Raw genomic sequence first — 20,518 nt, 5'->3', positions numbered from 1 at the left:
GAGTGGGCTCATCATCAAGGTGCGAACAAAACATGCCAGAGGCTCAGGAAGTGGTGGTTCTAGGCATTCATGGCAGGTCCGTAATGATTCCGGGATTTAGCTAAAAGGAACACCCTTTTATCATTTGTTATGAACTGGATCATGTGACGAACCGTCGCCGATTTGACCTATGGCAGATTACGGTGTGGGTGTCCTGCCTTTAACCATGGCCAAGTTTTAACTAACCCAGCCATATTTGGTTTGGGCATGGCATTGCTTGATATAAAGTTGTTCATGAGGCCTTGTTTGACCGATGTACATGCATATTCTACGGACTTCCTCGAATGCTTTATTCAGCCCTATCTGGACCCTGAGCACCCTAAGTCAGATCTGGATCTGGACCAGTTAAACATATAAAGCTTGGGATCCAGCTCAAGTCCACTGCCCTGGACAAAATGTTCTACCTGAAGTTGAATGCCTCTTCATTGATGCTCGTTAATTCACCTGGTCCAAGAAGGCCGGTTTTGGTAACTTGGTCATTTTTGTTTAGTCTGGTAAAAAGTCCATTTAGAACTTTGAAGCAGAAAAGAAATTTTGTTTTTTCGAAAGAGATTAAGCTGTTGTAGCAAATTCCTGGATATTTTTTATGAAATTTTCTGATTCACTCACATTCTACTTGAGGTTTCATGTCTGGTACCAAACTTTTACTAATTTTCAAATCGAGACCTATTGTTTGATAAAAATAGTCAGACAGACCTTAAGATAACCACAGACAGTACAGGAGGAAACCCTTAGGGCTTGTTTGATGCACTGTTGTCGGACAAAAATACTCTTGGGACAGTATTTTCAACAAACATTGGATGTGGTAGACGTGTGAAACGTGTCTGCCGCATCCTTATTACAGTGAGACTGGGGATGGGCGGAATGAAATATTAAAAAAAAAATGAGAGGTCCCCGGATTCTCTCTCTTGCCGCCAGGTGGAGATCAATTGGGGTGAGCAGGTGCCGGTCATTACCGGCGCCGGGCGAAACAACCCAACCCCTTTCCACTTTCTCTGATTCTACCTTCAAAACTATTTTTCCAATTTCCTCCTCTCTAGACAATGGCTCCGGTTCTTGGTGAGAACAACCAATGATGCAAACATCCATCTGTTTCTTCAACCAAAAATCATTTCTATAAGATCCAATCACTGGACCTATCTGCTGGTTTTTCTTGTCGGGAGTTTCGACAATCGGAATTGTGATCCATTTCTTATTGGTATCCCGGTTTCTAGCAAGGTTGCCGATGTTGGTCGGGGTCAATGGCTTTCGGTGGATTTTCAGGTGGGAAGTATCTGATGGCAGATGGGAGATCTGGTTGATGCCATGTTTTGTGTGAAGAGATTAAGGCAGTATGATGGATCTCATAACTGGCGATGCCTCCCTCGGCGGTGTCTCCCTGACCGCAGTGACTGGGCCTTCTCAATGGCTCCTTCGTCGTCGGCCTCACCTCCATCTTTTGGCGTGAAGCGAGCACACCCAATTACTGCAATAAACAATGAATACTTGGAACACAAAAGAAACATTAAACTTAGTACAATTATTATGGAACAAACAGAACCGTCCATTTTTTTTCATTTTGTCCTGGACAAGCCCTTAGGTTTTGTAAAGTTTCTATTTTACCCTTGTTAGAAACACATGATTACCCTTTTACACATATATCTAAGCCTTGCAACATTTACATGATACAAATTTATGATCGATTCACCTTTAGATGTTATGGATTTGGATTGGCCATACTTTTGCTTTAGAGATGCAAACTCCATTTTAGAACATTTAACTCAGGTTAAGTAGTTGACGAGGTCACAATAGGGACCTTCGTTTGTCAATTGTTAGGATAAAAACTTGGGTCTTATATTAGAAATTCTAGAAAAGAAGGTCCTTTACCGAATTATATGCTAGAAGCACGACTCTAAATGTAAGTGCCATTTTTTTCAAGGAAGCATATCAGATAAAACGTTTTTCCTAATACTTGTCCTGCGATGACATATGGGGCTCCGTTAACTATGTTTTCATGCAAAGAAGACAGGTGTCAAGTCTTACGTACATGTTTCACAGTACACTGTAAATCATTATTTCACCTTTGCTGATTTGTTCTTTCACCGTGTACCACTTCAATAAAACCCCGCGGCACCAATCCCACTTTGAGAGAGAGGAGAAGGAGGAGGATGGCGGAAGAAGAGAGCCGGAACTTCGAGTATTCAGAGGAGAAACCGAAGACACATCGCTTCATCGACATCCAAGCCAACGGAGAGCAATCCGGCGGTGGAGATCATGCGACCCTCTACGACGTCCTCCACCGTTTCCTCGCCCAAATCTTCTTCCCCGATCCCCAATCCCCTGCCCCCTTCTTCCAGAGGGTCAACCGATCTGTCAAGGAGAACGCTCACGATTTCAGGGAGGCGTCGAGGGGCTTCACTCAGAGCGTGATCGCGTGGACTCGCCGGGGCGGCGCATGGCGCGCCATCCTCGTCATTTCGGTGATCCGTCGCTCAATTCTCGCCTTCGATCGCTAATTCTTTGGTGGGTGTTTGTGGGTGCTGAATATTTTGGTTTTTTTTTTGGCAGGCTGGAGCGATTACTCTTGTGGGGTTAACGGGATTGTTGGCGTTCATGCTCTTCTTCTGTGCGGCCACCATTAACGCGGTTGTGATCTCCCTGCTGATGTCGCTAGCGGCCGCCGGCGGGTTTCTGGCTCTGTTCCTCGCGTGCGTGACGGGGATTTATATTGGTGCGCTGTTCGTTGCTGTGTGCGTCGTGTCTACGATCACATTCATCACCATCTTTGCTGTTCTGGTGACTACAGGTGATTTTCTCATTGCCCATAAATGAGACTATGGTGGGAGGGGATTTTTTTTTTTTTGAGTTTGCATGATTTGAGAGAAATGGTGTAGGCAGTTATTTTTCTTCTAATGCTCTTGTCCCCCAATTTTCCTCTCTTCTGTATTTCTTTGTTCAAAACCAACAGAAGGTTTTGTTGTTTGGTTAGGAAAAAAAAAGAGGAAGCAAGAAATAAATGGTGAGAGGAGTGGACTTTGTTGGGGAACGACGCTTCGACCGATGGATAGAAGAAAAAACACGGGAAAAAACAAAAAAAGAGAACAGCCAGACACTAAACACTAAGAACAAAGATTTTAGTGGTTTGACAAGAATTGCTTACATTGACGACAGCACTGAGCCTTGTTCTTTATTGATTGAGATACAATAAACAAGAGACAGATTGCTTCCTTTAAATAAATATAAGGAGTCTAACAAGGAGTGGTGTTGTTGAAGATAACAAGAAGGGTAAAATCACAGATCTACTTTAAAAAAAAATTAACACTCTCGAACCCCGACCCCTCTGCAAATCTCTGTCTACTTACTGCGAAGTTGAATCCACAAAAATTAGAGATTTATATCAGACTCCACACTTCAACAATCTTTCACTTGAAGATTGATTATCCTTTCAGCAACCTCATCTTGTAGCTTTTCTCCTGCAATCTAGAATATTAGTAAGACACCTTCAGTCTTTTGTTCAACACATAGGATAGATTTTCTTTATATCCAACAAAAAGGTTAAAATCACAAGTTAAGAAAAAACTTGTTTTTGATTTTCTTTTCCCTTGTATGTTCATGTTCTCTTTTACATAAAATTTGAATTCACGACGCTTATTATTTTATCCATAGAAACAAGAATACGAGGGGTTCAAAATTATTTTCTGTTTATTTTAAGTTGGTTTTATAATTTTATATGCCCACAAATGGGAGGGGTGAAGTTTACTTACCTTTCCTTGTTTTTTTGCTATTATGAATTTTCTTTTTAACTCTGTATAGGGTGGGTTGGATTCTTGTGGGCTGTGTGGCAAGCAGTGAAAAAAAGCTTGGATCTGACCAAATACTCGTTGAATGCGACTGGATCGATGATCTCAGCCTATTCTGGTGCTCTACATGGTCATCATCATGGCCACAAGGAGTGAACCCTTTTATAAGCCAAGTGGTTGCTGGATGTTCTGAGATAATATGAGAGTTTGCTGTTGTGTTTGTCTGTACATATTCGTGTCTGTGTTACGTGTCAAGGCTACCATAGGGTCGCAACTCTCGCACGCTGGACCATTTGGTGGGTCTCCTTGGTCACTTCGATAGAGTTATTGTCCGTTCTGTTCCTTAAGGCTACAACGGGTTAGCCCGAGCACTTGCTAGACTTGCAACCTTGGAAGGACCCCAAGGAATGATGGAATATTGATCTTGATTGGATCCCTTCTTTGTAATATGTTTCTTGTTTAAGTTGCATCAATAAACTGGTAGGGGTCTGCCTAACCCCAGCTTTCTCCTTCCAAAAAAAAAGAACATCTGGTTTTTGTGTTCGTTGGGGATCTTTTGCATGGTAATTACTAGCAGCAAAGATTAAAGCTGATTAGAGCAGTTGGTGATCATAATAAGATAAAAACTTCCTGATAAAGTTCGCTTGTTTTCTCTGTTTTGTCTGATTTCAAGTTAAGTTGAATATCTTACCATAAGAATAAATAATGCCAAGATTAGTAAGTAATAATGCTGGATAAAGCAAATAAATGAGCAATATTTATGCTGTTTGGAGTTGTTTCTTGTGGTTTTGGTTCCTCTCATCGTTTGATCAGTTGAACTGCAAATTGCACTGGTTGCCATTGTGGTGAATCTTGATCACAACTTGCTTTTTCTATTGTTACCAATTAACCCCTAGTTACACTGATGATGTTTTCTTAGTTCGATTGCCATAGTGAGTTTGTGCTTGTATGGTTAGAGTTGTGCTTCGGAGGGTTGAGTGATTCTTGTGGGATGACTTCTTGTTGGCTAGGCATCATGTAGACCTTTTCCTAATATATTCTTTTAGATGGGATAGTTCAGTTTGAAAACTTTTCACATGATATGTAATTTTTTATGTTAAACTAGTGTCATAAGGTGTCACTATTTTGACTCTGCACGTTGTAGCTAGTTGTGTGTGAAACTATTTAAAATGCATGACTGGATTAAGTAGCTTTTCTGTACTTGATTAGTCTTTTTCCGGATTAATTGCACAAAAGAGCATAGGAATCATAGCGCTCAATAATATCATGAACATCACGACTGTTGATCCCTTGCTTCATAGTTCAGGTCCACTTCACACGTCTCTGCTTCTCTGTGAAAGTGAAAAGGTTTGTTTTTAGCATGAAGAAATAGGGTGGAGAAGCACAGTTCTGGGTGGATTAGTAGTGAAAGTTTGTCTGTCAGAATTTTCAGAGAGAGAGAGAGAGGTTAGAAAATGGCCTACATTAGAACTGAATCTAAATAGTTTGCCTCCCTAGTGAACATCTGCATGAATCACTTTTACAGGGTTAAATTTGCTTAAACTGTGCCAGTACAAGAATGTGGTGTGGGTTCGGCTGATTTGCACTCATCAAGCTCACCATACGAACTGGGTTAAGCCTGTGGTGATTTTGATGTGATATTTTCAAAAAACCATAAAAATTTCAAAAAAAAACTGAATAAAGCTTGATCTTGGCATCTGGTCAGGAGTGCGAGATTATGAAAATTTTGTAAGCCTAATTAGTGGATCAAATTATATAATTTGAAGAGTGGGGGCAAGGTGCTATAATTTAGACACCAACAGCAAAAACTGCAAACTCGTTGAATAGGTTAGAACGACCCCTAACACAACCATATACCATTGGGATTCGAACGTGCAACGTTCCAACATAAGGTAACGTGCGCTAACTGCTCTTTCCAGAAAAGCCCCCCCCCCCCCCCCCCCCTTCCGTTTGGCAACATGATTTTTGCTTTGATAGCCACATGGAGCTAAATCCTCACATGGTGAAGTACTTTATGATTCGTTAATAACCCCACTTTTGCTTTGATAGCCGCTTGACCCACATGCTCACATCATCCAGTAGGGGACCCTGTGACCAAGAAGCGATTTTAAGGGTGTGTTTGATAGGGTGTCGAGCAGTATGCCGCGCATGCGTGAAACAGCATCGGCAACAAACAGTAGATCCGGTTTTGCGCATCCGCTGCATTCATGGAACGGTGTTTCATCCCTGAAACATGTGTTCTGTCTGTTCAATTCTAAGATTCCATCCAATCTTGGACAAGCAATCAAACACATCCTAAGGTACATTGCTTTACCTTGCCAGAAATGATTTCAAGCCACATGATTTGGGAATCATCCCCTGGAGGCGAAGCACGAGCTTAGGGATGGCAGTGGACGGGGGGGGGAACGGGGATGAAGGTTAAAATAAAAAACCGTGCAGGGATGGACTTATGCTTTCTTCTGCCCTGCCTTGTCCCATTCCGCCCCCTCCCCAATCCTTCTTTAGGGATGACAGCGGACTGAGGGGAAACGAGGCCCCGCCCCGCCCCGCCTCATTTGGACCAGGGATGGAGGACAGGAAACGAAAATGGAGGCGGGAATGAAGGCTAAAATAAAAACCCTTGTAAGAATGGAGGTGGGGATAGAGGGCAAGATTTTGAGACGGGGCGGGGATGGAGATCTTGTCCCACCTGCCCCGTCCACTTCCATCCCTACATGAGCTGCAGTGCTGACACCATTACTGAAAAAGAAGGGTTATTTGCAACAAAGACAATCTTGAAAAGACAAACAATTGTATGTGGCGTGGCAACAACAGATGTGAGGCCTTATTTTTTCCATGAAGCCACATGAAGTGCAAATGGATCGGTTCCAGTCAGTCTTCTGATCCAATCTTCGCACATTGTTTTCGATATGGATCTGAAAATAGAATAAACTTTTCTGTATCAAGTCACAGATTTGGATCAACATTTTACCTTGAGATGCATGTTTGCTTAGATATCAAATATGTTGCATTATTTTAATGTTTTTAATATTTTTAAACATTATTTTAATAAATTAGTAAAGTATCAAAAAATAATTTTGAAATTACGAGTCAAACTCGTGTCACGTGTCCTCATGTCGACCTATCGTTGTGACAGTTTTCCTTTTATTTAAGATGGTGGAAGTTATTGTTCAAGTCATTTTCCTTTCATCAGCCAACCACTCCATTGAAAGTGACATTTACTGTTGAGAAATCCATGCTTTAGGTTGTTTTGATTGAGCTTGGGAAAAAAAATCCCACCTAAAATAACTCCCTAAAACCTTTGAGAGAGAGAGAGAGACCCACATCATTTTCCTCTTACTCTCCAAATATGGAAGAGTTTTTCCATGACACATTGTCCCAAAACAAACCATTTCTTGGGAAAATTTGTTGTGTTTCGATAAGTGCAACTTTTGTTTGGACATAATATCTCTCAAGTTGGCGGGGCCCACATACGGGCAGAAAACTAAAAGAAGAAATGCCTTTGCAATGAGAGGATTAATGTTTGCTACAATTGATTGCAAATAAAATCGTCTTAGCGAATCCTCTTTTTTTTTAAGTTTTTTGGCCACATCTAAGAATTGTGTTGGTAGGAGCTGTCAGTGCTCGTCTCCTTGTGGTGAGACGTTGCAGGTTCAAACCCCAGTGTTGGTAAATAACTGGTGGGGTCTTTTGGATAGGTAGAATCTAACGTATGTATAAGTTTTTCTGGTGATCCAAAAATCGATGGTCATGAATTCATAGATTTTTCTCAGCTCAAAAAAATGTTTTTTTCATAGAAAACATGATCACACACTACCACGCTGAACACATCTATAAGGTTAGATTGTTTCAAAACAACTTGCATCATGAGATGCTAACTAGATTGTAGATATAATGGCTTGTAGCAAAATATATACCTGCTAACAAATGCACCGCTATGGGTGGGTGCCCCAAGTGTATCTGCAATTATGTATTTGATATAATAAGATTTTAAATACTGAAATCCATATTTCGAGGCGGATTTCATATACTAAAGATAACGAAAAACAAAACTAAGAAAGTGCATTATTTTTAAAGCACGTGAACCACAACCAAGAGTTGGGATATCAACTTTGCAACCTTCTCAATAGCTGTCCTAAAATATTAGAAATATTATTTTTCACTAAGAGGTTTCTTACCTCACGAGGTAGATGAATTCAATCATATTAAAATGATTAAAATACTCTTAAAAATGGTAATTTTGAAAATATATAATTATTTTTTAGGTTAAAAAGGTAAATTTGATGGATTAAGTTTAAAAAATATTCAATTTTATTTAAAATTACACGCAAAATAGTTTGGTAGGTCTGGGTTGGGTCAGATATTAAAAAAAAATGTCATAGCTCAAAGTCAGGCCAAATACCATTTGAGTTGGCTTCAGGTCAAACCAAATAGTACTTAGGCCCATATTTGTAAACACATATCTTAACATAAGATGAAGATCAGGGGTAAGTTTGGTTATGTTTTTTGAAAAGTGAAAATACTGTTCAAAAGAGATTCACTCTCAAAATCTTATGAAATTTCAAATCTTACGAGACTTCACGAGGAAAATGAGATTCACTTTCTACATCTCACTTTTGGGTTATGAGGTTTGCTTTTGAGATTCTGTGTCAAAAAAGTTTTATGTTTAATTGTTTTTGAGGTACTGTTCAAATGAGATTCACTTCAATCAAACATAACCCAGATTGGATACCCAAATCAAATCCAACACATTGACAGCCCTAATGACACCTTGCTCTATGCAAATCTGCTCATTTGTATTTATCATCTTTTTTTTTTTGTTCATTTGAAAATGTGCACAGACTCAATGATCAATGTAGACTTGCTACAGAATTAGAAACCGTGGCAAGGGCGGTGGGCATGGGTGAGCCAAGCATTTCTTCAATTCCTTGTTTACCACGACATCCTAGACTTGATTCTCATCCTCATTATAATTTGCCTAATTTACAATGACAATCTTCTCACTTGCATAAACAAACATTGAGAAAGGTCAATATCTTAAGAAAGGCTGTGCGTGTGCTCGCATGTGTTCTAACTTGTCAGTCACCATTCACCAATATTGCTATCAGCAACATTCTTACTTGAAAAATAGTCACTCTTTTCCAAAGATCCTGTAAAAATTTTGGCAAAGAAAATTTAAAGAGAAGTACCTTTTGTCTAGCTAAAGTACAATGCATCAACAACACAAAACACTTTTTAAAAATAAGTAAAAACCGCACACAAAATAGATACATGATACAAACTACTAAATATGCAATTTGGGTACAAACTGGATATTTCCTATACTACTTTCACAAATCTGACCGCACATATGTGTTCCACATAGCACATTTGCTAGGAACCAACACATTCTAGACGAAAAAATATAACTTTTTGAGGCTTGAATATTAATGAAAGTTCTAGGCCATTTATTTTCAAACGCTAAAAAAACTTGCTTGCATGTTGTAATTATACTATCCAAGAGCCGATTTCTAAAAAATCAAGCATGGGTGCGATTTCTTCCGGTTATAAAAATAGAAAACATTAAGGCTGTGAAAAAATGAGAATGTATAAACTGCTGGCACAATTTGATTATGTATTTAATCTCTTCTTTTTTAGTTCTACATGTTTCGCCTAAATGAATTATTTTCTGTCCCAGCGTCTGCTCTCAAACAGAGCCTTAATTACGCTATGTGTTTGGGAGCCTTGAATCCACCATTGTGTTGTGGTTTCCGCCAAATGCTGTTTGGAGAGTAGTGGTGCTGTTGAACATTAATGCAATGGGACTGGTGTTGACAGGCCCAACACCACATTTCAACACCTTTCACAAGAATGTTTTTGGCAACTCTATCTCTCAACATCACACATTGGCAAAAAGATATTTTAACAACACACTGAAACCGTGTTTCCATCCTATTGCAAGGCTCCCAATTCCATATAGCCCGTCAATGGATACCAATTTCAAATATCCGGATTTCAGGTGGGTCCCACCAAAATCCAAACAGGTCATGGATTTAATATATTCTCAAATGACCCCAAGTCCAAAGCTTTATAAGGATATGAAGTGGGATCCCACGTACCCGGGTCCAAATTCTCGGTTTAGATCCGACGTAATCTATGATCTCTTTAAATGTTTTGATGAACAAACAAGGCAGCAATGGTTGTTTCTCTTCATACGCATGCACCAAAAGTATGCGATAAAGCTAAGAAAGTTATTACCTCTTGGTGCTACTGATGTGCTCTAGGCAATGATCATGCCCATCGACGTAAAGATCGACCCCATTGGCCTGAAAGGAACAGAGATGGAATATATAAATCCCGGTGAGCTCATCCAAATAAGTTGGGATATTTATGTAGAGAGCTATTGCAATATCCCAACTTATCCCAGTTTTATTTTCCCACTCATCCAAACAGGCACTTTGGAAAACTAGAGTGGCCAAAAAAAGAAAAAGAACTAATTGGGATGGATTTTTGAGAAAAGTTACCTCGAGGACGGGGAGCAATTGCTGTTGGAGCTCCACGGTGTCACGGTGGTTCCCAACGCTCCTGATTGCGTGGTGCCCGACGACGATCTTCCACTTTCCGGTTGACCGCTAGCTTCAAGGCGGCGTCTAGATCCTAATTTGGTTTGATCAAAAAGGGAAAAAGCCCAATCATTCACTAGCCTGCCAAACGGGACCGGAGGATGGCAGCACAGCAGTAAGGGGGCATTTGAATCCCCGCCGGCGCTCGTTCACAGGATGCACCGAGGACGGGCACCACGTGCGTCCGCAAGCCCATGCAAATGCGGGACACACAGACGGGGATCTGGTGTGTCCCGCATATGCTTACGTGCCCCCATGGAACAGTGACAGATGGACACTTTCAGACAACAACAAAAAAAACATTTTTTGGGTGTGTGTAGGGGTGTCAACGGGTCGGGTTTACCCAGACTCAACCCGGACCAAATTAACCCTATAGGGTCCAGGTATGGTGAGAAGTAAGAAAACCTGATTAAGACCTGGGTCCGGACCCAAAAATTTGATTAATACATGAACCCGGATATAGTTTGTGAAATTTTATACCAGACATGGACCTGACCCGAGTTCCGATTAAGAGCCGCAATTTTTCAAAGTAAAAATGATAAAAAATATTACTTTATAGGGTATGGTCCGAGTCTGGTTCATGTAGTTCTTATCCAGTTCGGGTATGGTTTTTTTTAATTCTCTTATAGTACTTGATTATACTCAGGTCTGGACCCGATACTATATCCAAAAATCTGGTTCAAGTCTGGTATCATCTGGGCCTGAACCGAACCCGACCCATTGACACTCCTAGGTGTATGGACAGGGCAGGACAGTTCCGTCCTGTCCTGTTCGCAGACGTGCATGCCCATCCTGTCAACCCTAATCCGTGATTCAAACGCACCCTGAGTGACATACCATCAGGATGATCTTGATGTAATTATTCCTGGGAAGGATCCCTCTCCAATCGTAGGTGCGCGGGTTTGTGATCGCCCAGTACTCATCGATGAAAGGGGTGGTGTCCACCATGAAAAAGTCGGTCATTCCTGCGAATTAAAAGGCAACTTAAAATTTGTTTTTATTAATAAAATGATAACGGAAAAGAAAGAAAAACTAGTATTAGCTAGACTCGACCGTACCATACTCTCCAACAGGAGCCCCAAGCAAACACAAAGTACCTGTTTAAAGGGGACCATATTTGCTAAAGTTGTTTATGGGTACAAATGTGTTTTTTTTTCTCAAATTTTTTGTTGTTTTCATGAAACTAACTTACGTGTACATGTTTTTATTAGTGGGAATCGGCTTTTAGATCATCCAAACATATATATGTTTTTATAAAGCGTAAAAAATCAACAGCCTATAATGTATATAACTTTTCCGGTTTATAAAATCCGGGTTTTGTCGAAAAACATGATTGGAAAGCAAATCCTGTTAGGTGTAAGAAAGAAGGGAGAGAAATTCAAAGAAGAAACGGGTTGCTTAGAGATAGAGGTCTTGATGAGGTGGAATAGTCCCACATTGCTTGTGCTTGAGTTTTCTGTTGGCTTTATAAGCCACTTGAGAACTCATACACTTGTTCTTGAGAACAAGAGAGTGGGATGACCACCACACACACGCGCGCGTGCGCGCCCGCAGTGTCGTGTCGTGCCGAGTCGAGCTCGGGTTCGGGTTCGGGTAATTGGCCCTTTAGGGCCATATCCAATCAAGACAAGTATCTTTTTACCCAAAGTTTCTTTGGATTCGGTAACAGGTTATGGGAATGGATAACGGGTCACGACTCCTCGTATTCCGTGCTCGTTATGACGCTTCGGATTCCGTAAAGGGTCTCGATCTTTCGAAGACCGTTAACGGATCACGTCTCCTCAGAATCCGTAACGGGTCCTTCCACGTTTCATAACCATTCGTGGGTTATAAAAGCGTGGTGAGGACTGGGGTTACGAGGAGGCTGAGACAGGCGATTTCTGGCCGAAGCTCTGCGATTTCCCATCTCTCTGTTACTCTCTCTCTCTCTCTCTATTTTTCCTTAGTTATCCCGAAAGAGGTTGTTCTGCAACTTTGGTTTGAAGAGACTGTTTTCGAAGGACGACCCGACGGAGTGCACCGTTCGATTCGTCGTGGCTATTGTATTCTGAGGGAAGGACGCCGGACCCTGATTTGCACAGTATATGGGGGCGAATCTTCTCTAAGGGGAGTACTTTCGTACGCCTTAGCCTGCTGCATAATCTAAACATGTGTATGTTGTTTTCTTTATGTTCTATGCTTTTGTTTGCTCTGATGCTATCGTCTGGATTTTGGTCTGATGCGGAAAATGCCATGCTTGCTCCCTGTTGCTGTTTCGGTCGTCTGTTAATCATGCTATTTACACGGCTGAATTTCTTTATTTATTTTGTGTTTTATATCATGATGACGATTGTGAAACTGTGTGATCCGAAAAATGATCCAACAGTCTTAGAGAAGATTCTAAGCATGTCGTCTTCTTCTGCGTTTGTACCAAAAGTGGACATGTCCGGTATGCCGGAAAAGTTTGCCGGACAGAACTTCAAGCGTTGGCAACAACGCATGAAGATCTGGTTCACTACAATAGGGCTGCTGAATGTTCTGAAAATCGACTGCCCTTCGGTATCTAATACTAACCCTGACCCTGCTGCAGTCATTGCGGCTGTATAGTGGAAAGAAAAGGACAGTATATGTCGTGGTTGCATACTGTTGGCTCTGTCCAACACATTGTTCGATGTGTACTGTTCTTCGTCTACCACTGCTAAGGGTTTATGGGACCAACTTGACAAGAAGTACAATACAGAAGACCAAGGTCTTGAAAAGTACTCTGTTGCCAAGTTTCTGAAATATCAGATGATAGAAGGCAAGTCGGTCACTGAGCAGGCACACGAGTTTCTGCTACTGCTCCATAGTTTGGCTGAGGCTGAAATGAAACTTCCTGAGAAGTTTCAAGTTATGACCATCGTAGAGAAATTTCCTAAGTCTTGGGTAGACTTCGGTATGTCTCTCAAGCACCGTAGAGGAAAAATTTCCCTAGATGATCTTATGGTAGCCATTGCCATTGAAGAGGAGCATAGGAGTCAGAAACAGATCGTGATGCCAACTGAACCGCCTAAAATGAACATGATGACCGGAGCTTTTAAGGGCAAAGGACAAAAATCGAAATCTGCAATGAAAAACCAGTTTAAACCTAAGGCCAAAATCCAGAAAAAGGCAAAGAACAAACCGTGTTGGAACTGTGGGCAGGTTGGGCACTGGGCTAAGGAATGTCCTTCCAAGAAGGCCAAAGCTCATGGGACCACAGACAAAACGCCTCAAGTCAACATGGTGACTGAGGTCGTTGGGACCAGTACTAGGTATGTTTCTGTTAACCCGCAAATCTATCACGTCTATGAGCCAACAGAGTGGCTGATTGACACTAGGGCTAATGTGCACGTTTGTGCTGATAAGTCTGTTTTTGTCTCATACTAGGCTGCTGTAGGCAGATCCGTGACTATGGGCAATTCAACGGCTACAAAGGTGTTAGGGATTGGACGCGTGGATCTGAAGTTTCCTTCAGGACGAGTTCTATCTTTACACAGAGTGCACCATGTGCCTGTAGTTAGAAGGAACATTCTAAGTGGTTCATGTCTTGTTAGAAAGGGTTATGAATTTAACTTTAAATATAATAAAGTTGTTATTTTACATTCTGGAACTTTTATTGGCAAGGGATATTTAGATGATGGTTTATTCAAACTTCGTGTTGAACATGTTTGCAGTGATAAATTAGAAAATGATGTTTCTTCTGATTCATTGTCTAATGTTGCATATAACATAGAATCATCTGACTTATGGCATAATAGATTAGGTCATGTGAATTTCAACTTTGTGAAACGCATGATGAACTTGAAAATGATTCCTGAGCATTCTATTAATAAAACTAAAAAATGTGAAATTTGTGTGCAAGCAAAACAATGTAGGAAACCATTCCATACGATTGTTAGAGATTCTGAAATATTGGATCTGGTGCATACAGATATCTGTGAGTTCAATGGAGTGTTAACTAGAAATCATAAAAAGTATTTTATCACTTTTATAGATGATAGCACTAAATACTGTTATGTGTATCTGCTAAAATCAAAAGATGAAGCTTTTGATAAGTTTCTTAATTTTAAGAATGAAGCAGAAACACAAACTAGTAGAAAACTTATAAGATTGAGGTCTGATAGAGGGGGAGAATATACTTCTAATAAACTCGATGAATATTGCAAGTCTGTTGGAATAGTTCATGAGTTTACAGCTCCATATTCTCCTCAATCCAATGGGATTGCAGAAAGAAAGAATAGAACCCTAACTGACATGATAAATACTCTACTTGGGAGCTCTAGATTACCTACCTATATGTGGGGGGATGCTCTGATTACGGCTTGCCATATTCTGAATAGAGTACCTTAGAAGCATAAGGATAGTAGCCCGTTTAAACTCTGGAGAAATAGAAAAGCTAGCTTGAAATACCTTAAAGTGTGGGGGTGCCTTGCTAAGGTACTTGTCCCAGAACACAATAGGAAGAAGCTAGGTCCTAAAACAGTAGATGCTGTCTTTTTGGGTTATGTAGAGAACAGTTATGCCTACAAGTTCTTAGTAATTAAGTCTGAGATATCTGGCATAGATGTTAACTCTATTATAGAGCTTCGAGAAGCTACATTCTTTGAGGATGTATTTCCCATGAAAGTTGGTGTACCTCAGAATCTGTCTTCTTTAGATATACCTTCAACTTCTGGTTCCATTCCCGAACATGTGGAAAGGATGACAGATGTGGGGGTAGAACCATCTTGTTCCCATCCTAGACTCGGTGAGTCTGAGGAAGTGGTTGAACCTAGAAGGAGCAAGAGACCAAGGATTACCAAGGATTTGGGAAGTGACTTTATCACTTACCTTATTGAAGATGATCCTCTCACTTTTCGCGATGCAATGGCTTCACCTGAAGCAAAACATTGGAAAGATGTCATCAAGAGTGAAATGGACTCCATTATCTCTAATGGTACTTGGGAACTGGTTGACCTCCCTCGTGGTAGTTCCACAATTGGGTGCAAATGGATCTTTAAGAAGAAGTTGAAACAAGATGGATCCATTGACAAGTACAAGGCGAGACTGGTTGCCAAAGGGTTCAAACAAAAGGAGTGAATAGATTACTTTGATACCTATTCTCCGGTTACCCGGATGACCACTATTAGAGTGCTTATTGCACTGACTTCCATTTATGATCTCTCGGTCCATCAAATGGACGTGAAGACCGCTTTCTTGCATGGCGATCTTGAAGAAGAGATCTATATGGATCAACCTGAGGGTTATGTAGCTCCTGGTAATGAAGATAAAGTATGTAGACTTGTTAAGTCATTATATGGACTTAAACAATCCCCTAAATAATGGCATGAAAAGTTTGATAATATTATTTTATCATTTGGCTTTGTTGTCAATGAATCTGATAAGTGTGTTTATTGTAAAGTTAAAAGTGATGGTTGTATTATTTTATGCATGTATGTTGATGACATTCTATTATTTGGTTCCAATATGGGAATTGTAAATGAGACAAAGTCGTTTCTTAGTAGTAAGTTTGATATGAAAGATATGGGTGTTGCAAATGTGATCTTAGGCTTAAAGCTGACTCGTTCAGCTGAAGGGTTAACCATTTCTCAATCTCATTTTGTTGAGAAAGTACTTGTGAAATTTGGCTATAACCAAGGGAGATCTGTAGCAACTCCATATGACCCTTCTATCACTCTTCATAAGAATACGACTGGTGTTCCTGTGTCTCAATTGAGGTATTCCCAGATTATTGGAAGTTTGATGTATCTTGCAAATTGCACGAGACCGAATATTTCGTTCTCTGTGACAAAATTAAGTAGATACACAAGTTGTCCAAATCACACTCATTGGAAGGCATTGGACAGGGTACTTAGATACCTGAAAGGAACCATTTCCTTGAGTTTGCATTACAAGAGATTCCATGCAGTTTTTGAGGGATATAGTGATGCGAGCTGGATAGCCATGAACTCTGGCAGTTATGGCGTGACAGGGTATGTATTTACCTTGGGTGACGGCGCAGTCGCTTGGAGATCAGTAAAGCAGACCATCTTGTCTCGGTCTACTTTTGAGACTGAACTCTGTACTTTAGATGTCACAGGATTGGAAGCTGAATGGTTAAAGGGACTTCTTGAGGAACTTCCTTTAATGTGCAAGCCAATTCCTGCGATATCTGTGCATTGTGACAATATGGCCACAATTGCAAAGATTAAAAGCACAAAATATAATCAAAAGCAGAGGAGACATATCCAAGTCAGAATAAAATCTGTAAGAGAACTGGTGTCTCAGTTAGTGATTGTTGTGGACTATGTTGGATCCAAAGAGAACACAGCTGATCCATTAACGAAAGGACTAGATAAGTCGTTAGTCCTAAAATCCAGAGAGGGGATGGGACTGAAACCCATCAGTAGTTCATCTACAGTAGCAACCCAACCTATCTGAGTGGAGATCCCATAAAGTAGGTTCAATGTGATAATAACAAGCTGTAGGGTGAACTGGTTAGCACCTTATTTATATGATACTATGTATTTGTGTCTGTTCCCCTGTTTACTCTGGAAAGGTGTTGTAGCTGCAAGTTAAGGAAGAGTTAAAACTCTGAATGGGTTCAAAGCCTTCAAGGCGAGATGTTAGCAGTGCATCTTTGGAGAAGCCCACCTATGTGAGTGTGACTGTGTGGCCGCAGTTTAAGGAATTGGGTTATTCCTGAAGTCACTCATGAAACAGGATTCGAGCGCATGGCCATTAACGCGCTGCCCCTAAAGATTACAACCAGAACCTTTATCATGTTGTTGATGATGGACACTCCTACACCAAAGGTTCAAGTTCAAGACTTCAGTTCACTTCGTTCCTGTGGGGGTAAAGTTAGTCAACTAAGGTAGTGGTTCAAACCGGAAGGTACCATTGCTGAAAGCATGATATGTCTTGTTGCAGAATGTCTCTTTTTGCACCTTGGTTTCCTCCTGTTTCTTTCTTTGAATTTGTGGGGGAATGTTAGGTGTAAGAAAGAAGGGAGAGAAATTCAAAGAAGAAATGGGTTGCTTAGAGATAGAGGTCTTGATGAGGTGGAATAGTCCCACATTGCTTGTGCTTGAGTTTTCTGTTGGCTTTATAAGCCACTTGAGAACTCATACACTTGTTCTTGAGAACAAGAGAGTGGGATGACCACCACACACACGCGCGCGTGCGCGCCCGCAGTGTCGTGTCGTGCCGAGCCGAGCCGAGCTCGGGTTCGGGTAATTGGCCCTTTAGGGCCATATCCAATCAAGACAAGTATCTTTTTACCCAAAGTTTCTTTGGATTCGGTAACGAGTTATGGGAATGGATAACGGGTCACGACTCCTCGTATTTCGTGCCCGTTATGACGCTTCGGATTCCGTAACGGGTCTCGATCTTTCGAAGACCGTTAACGGATCACGTCTCCTCAGAATCCGTAACGGGTCCTTCCACGTTTCATAACCGTTCGTGGGTTATAAAAGCGTGGTGAGGGCTGGGGTTACGAGGAGGCTGAGACAGGCGATTTCTGGCCGAAGCTCTGCGATTTCCCATCTCTCTGTTACTCTCTCTCTCTCTCTCTTTCCTTAGTTATCCCGAAAGGGGTTGTTCTGCAACTTTGGTTCGAAGAGGCTGTTTTCGAAGGATGACCCGCCGGAGTGCACCGTTCGGTTCGTCGTGGCTATTGTATCCTGGGGGAAGGACGCCGGACCCTGATTTGCACAGTATGTGGGGGCGAATCTTCTCTAAGGGGAGTACTTTCGTACGCCTTAGCCTGCTGCATAATCTAAACATGTGCATGTTGTTTTCTTTATGTTCTATGCTTCTGTTTGCTCTGATGCTATCGTCTGGATTTTGGTCTGATGCGGAAAATGCCATGCTTGCTCCCTGTTGCTGTTTCGGTCGTCTGTTAATCATGCTATTTATATTGCTGAATTTCTTTATTTATTTTGTGTTTTATATCATGATGACGATTGTGAAACTGTGTGATCCGAAAAATGATCCAACAAATCCATCTATGAAGTCCGATTAGATTAAACCAACCTACGCCGTAGAGATCCAAAGGCATTTGTACCTACAAACGCAAAGTGTGGCTTCTAACAATCGAACTGTTTTGAAAACATCTTGCCAGGTTAGATTGATCATATAATTAAGCTGGTAACAATGAGTTTTTGCTAAAAAGTACAGTACGAACGAGAAAACCAATATTTTTTTTTCCTTTGTTTTTTTTCTCTTTCTACCTGTGTTGACGAGACGAGGAACGATCTCATGCAGATCCACCTCTTGTCGAAGCCGTTGATAACCGGGTCGAGCTGAGCCAAGGCGTTACCACGGTAGTCATGATTCCCCAAGACTGTAACGGACGGCTGTTTCGTTCCTTTTTGTGCAATCAAATAAGAAATATGGTTTGAAGGTGGAGAAGTTTACCGCTGTACCACAGCTTCTGGAGGCTCTCCGCAGTGTAGATATGGGAGAAGGATTGCTCGAAGAGCGTGTCATCGACTCCAGTCAATCCGTTGTCGTAGAAATTGTCGTCGGTGGAGATCACGAAGTCAATTCCAAGTTCCTTCCCGATCTCTCCCATCTGCGGCGCAAAGAGAAAACCAGAAATCGGTAAAGGAAGCGGCATAAATTCAAGAAGTTTAAGCGATCCGAAGTAAAACGGAAGAACGATGAATAAGTCCAGAAGGATCGTGAAAGATTTTACAGTTCAGAAGATCATGATCGTTTTTGTAGTTGGAAAAAACGTGATGTTTGCTTAAAATTCCGAAACGGCTGAGTTGTTCCCCAAAATCTCCCCGAAGGTGAAAGCCACGCAGACAAAAAGAAGAGATTTTCCCTTTTTTTTTATAGTTAAGATAAGAAGAGATTTTCTTGTTAGGCAGAAGAAAATTTTGTCTGAAAATTGAAAGAAAAAAAAAAGGATAAAGCGTGAGCAGTTCACAAAAGATTCACTCACGTGACCAACTCAAAGAGAAAGAGAGGCAAAAGAAACATCAACAGTACCAAGGCAGGGATCAACAAAAAGTTGAGCCCACAAAAAACAACAACAACCGACTCAAAACAAAAGACCAAAAGCGCACAACATAAAAAATAGAAAGAACACAAAGATCAACCAAAGTCTTGAGAAAGAGAAGGCGACCGAAGGGGGTGGATAACATGGAAGGAGAAACACGTACACATCAGCCAAGATGCAATGAACGAGCTTATTAAAAGTAACCAAAATTTGATGAAAAAGCCAAGATGCAATGAACTAGCTTATTAAAAGTAACCAAAATTTGATGAAAATTTGCATTGTTGCGAGTCATCCACACAGCCCACCAAGAAGCCCACCAAGAAGTAAGAAGCCAAATTCTCCATATCAACCGCCACTACTTGCAACTACAAACTAGCGATGGACCCCACGGAAGCACCAAGATGATAGGTGGATTCCAAAGAAAGCACCTACTCTGATATTGAAAACCCACTTCCTTAAGAGAGAGAGAGGAACGAGCGGTTACTGCAAAAAAATAGATTTCTGAAAAAAAAATGTAAATTTTCCCACAATCCAGGCAGAAAACAACGTCTGATGAATGGAATATGCATTCTTTTGGGAAAACTCCGTCTTAAACGAACGAAATGCGTAAAAAAGAAACAGAAAATCGAGCTCGACGGTGGAAAAAAAGGGAGGGAGAGGGAAGCCTTCGAAGAGCGAACGAGAACCTGAACGACGATTTTCGACTGGTTAAACTTCCCTTTCCTCCCCCAATCACCGACAACGAGCAGCTGGAGCGACCCACCAGTCTGCGGGGCATGCTCCCTCACGGGGAGAAGCTCGAGGGAGAGGTCCACGAGACAACAGAGGAAGTAGACCAGCGAGACAAAGATGCTCTTCCACACCGCCATCGCCTCTCTCTTTCTCATAGCCGCCGTCGTCCTCACTCTCTTTCTCAGAAGATCGAGAACGAAGACGAAGAGGGTCCGAGCCAAGCAGTGGGTCACTTTCTCCCATCGCGACCCCTTTTATAGAGGAAGGGAGGGGGGGGGGGGGGCTTACTGGACTCGAACCCGACGGGTCCGGTCCTCAAATAGATTGGATAATGTCTCACGGCCAAAGACACTTTCTTTCCTGTTTTCTTTCCCTCAAAT

General features: G+C 41.3%; 2 protein-coding genes across 3 annotated transcripts; one reads left to right on the top strand and one right to left on the bottom strand.

The window, feature by feature from the left end:
* Window positions 1–1,749: 1,749 nt before the first annotated feature.
* On the top strand, window positions 1,750–4,373 carry LOC149841350 (uncharacterized). 2 transcript variants are annotated; one of them, XM_090003779.1, is made up of 3 exons: window positions 1,750–2,498; window positions 2,587–2,824; window positions 3,832–4,373. In XM_090003779.1, the coding sequence occupies exons 1-3, from the start codon at window positions 2,187–2,189 to the stop codon at window positions 3,972–3,974; spliced, it is 693 nt and encodes a 230-aa protein (XP_089859905.1). In that variant the 5' UTR covers window positions 1,750–2,186; the 3' UTR covers window positions 3,975–4,373. The 2 variants fall into 2 exon arrangements, with proteins under 2 accessions (XP_089859905.1, XP_089859906.1); XM_090003780.1 differs by lacking the exon at window positions 3,832–4,373 and adding an exon at window positions 3,008–3,180.
* A 718-nt stretch (window positions 4,374–5,091) lies between these two features.
* Window positions 5,092–20,275, bottom strand: LOC149841349 (purple acid phosphatase 8-like). The gene is given in 8 exon segments (XM_090005248.1): window positions 5,092–5,149; window positions 10,056–10,123; window positions 10,322–10,432; window positions 10,434–10,454; window positions 11,258–11,378; window positions 18,629–18,743; window positions 18,818–18,974; window positions 20,093–20,275. Coding segments are annotated over 8 exon segments (834 nt in total).
* Between the last annotated feature and the right edge of the window lie 243 nt (window positions 20,276–20,518).

The sequence above is a fragment of the Nuphar pumila genome, chromosome 4, assembly GCF_984573655.1.
Source record: "Nuphar pumila chromosome 4, dmNupPumi1.hap1.1, whole genome shotgun sequence".
NCBI classification, from domain to species: Eukaryota; Viridiplantae; Streptophyta; class Magnoliopsida; order Nymphaeales; family Nymphaeaceae; genus Nuphar; species Nuphar pumila.
This window is presented reverse-complemented; position numbering and strand designations above follow the sequence as displayed.

What these genes read in the sequence shown, in the direction of transcription:
- LOC149841350 (XM_090003779.1), top strand. Translation starts at nt 2,187, where the DNA reads ATGGCGGAAGAAGAGAGCCGGAACTTCGAGTATTCAGAGGAGAAACCG. An exon ending in GCGCCATCCTCGTCATTTCG is followed by an intron (nt 2,499 to 2,586) that starts GTGATCCGTCGC and finishes TTTTTTTGGCAG; the next exon opens with GCTGGAGCGATTACTCTTGT. An exon ending in TGCTGTTCTGGTGACTACAG is followed by an intron (nt 2,825 to 3,831) that starts GTGATTTTCTCA and finishes AACTCTGTATAG; the next exon opens with GGTGGGTTGGATTCTTGTGG.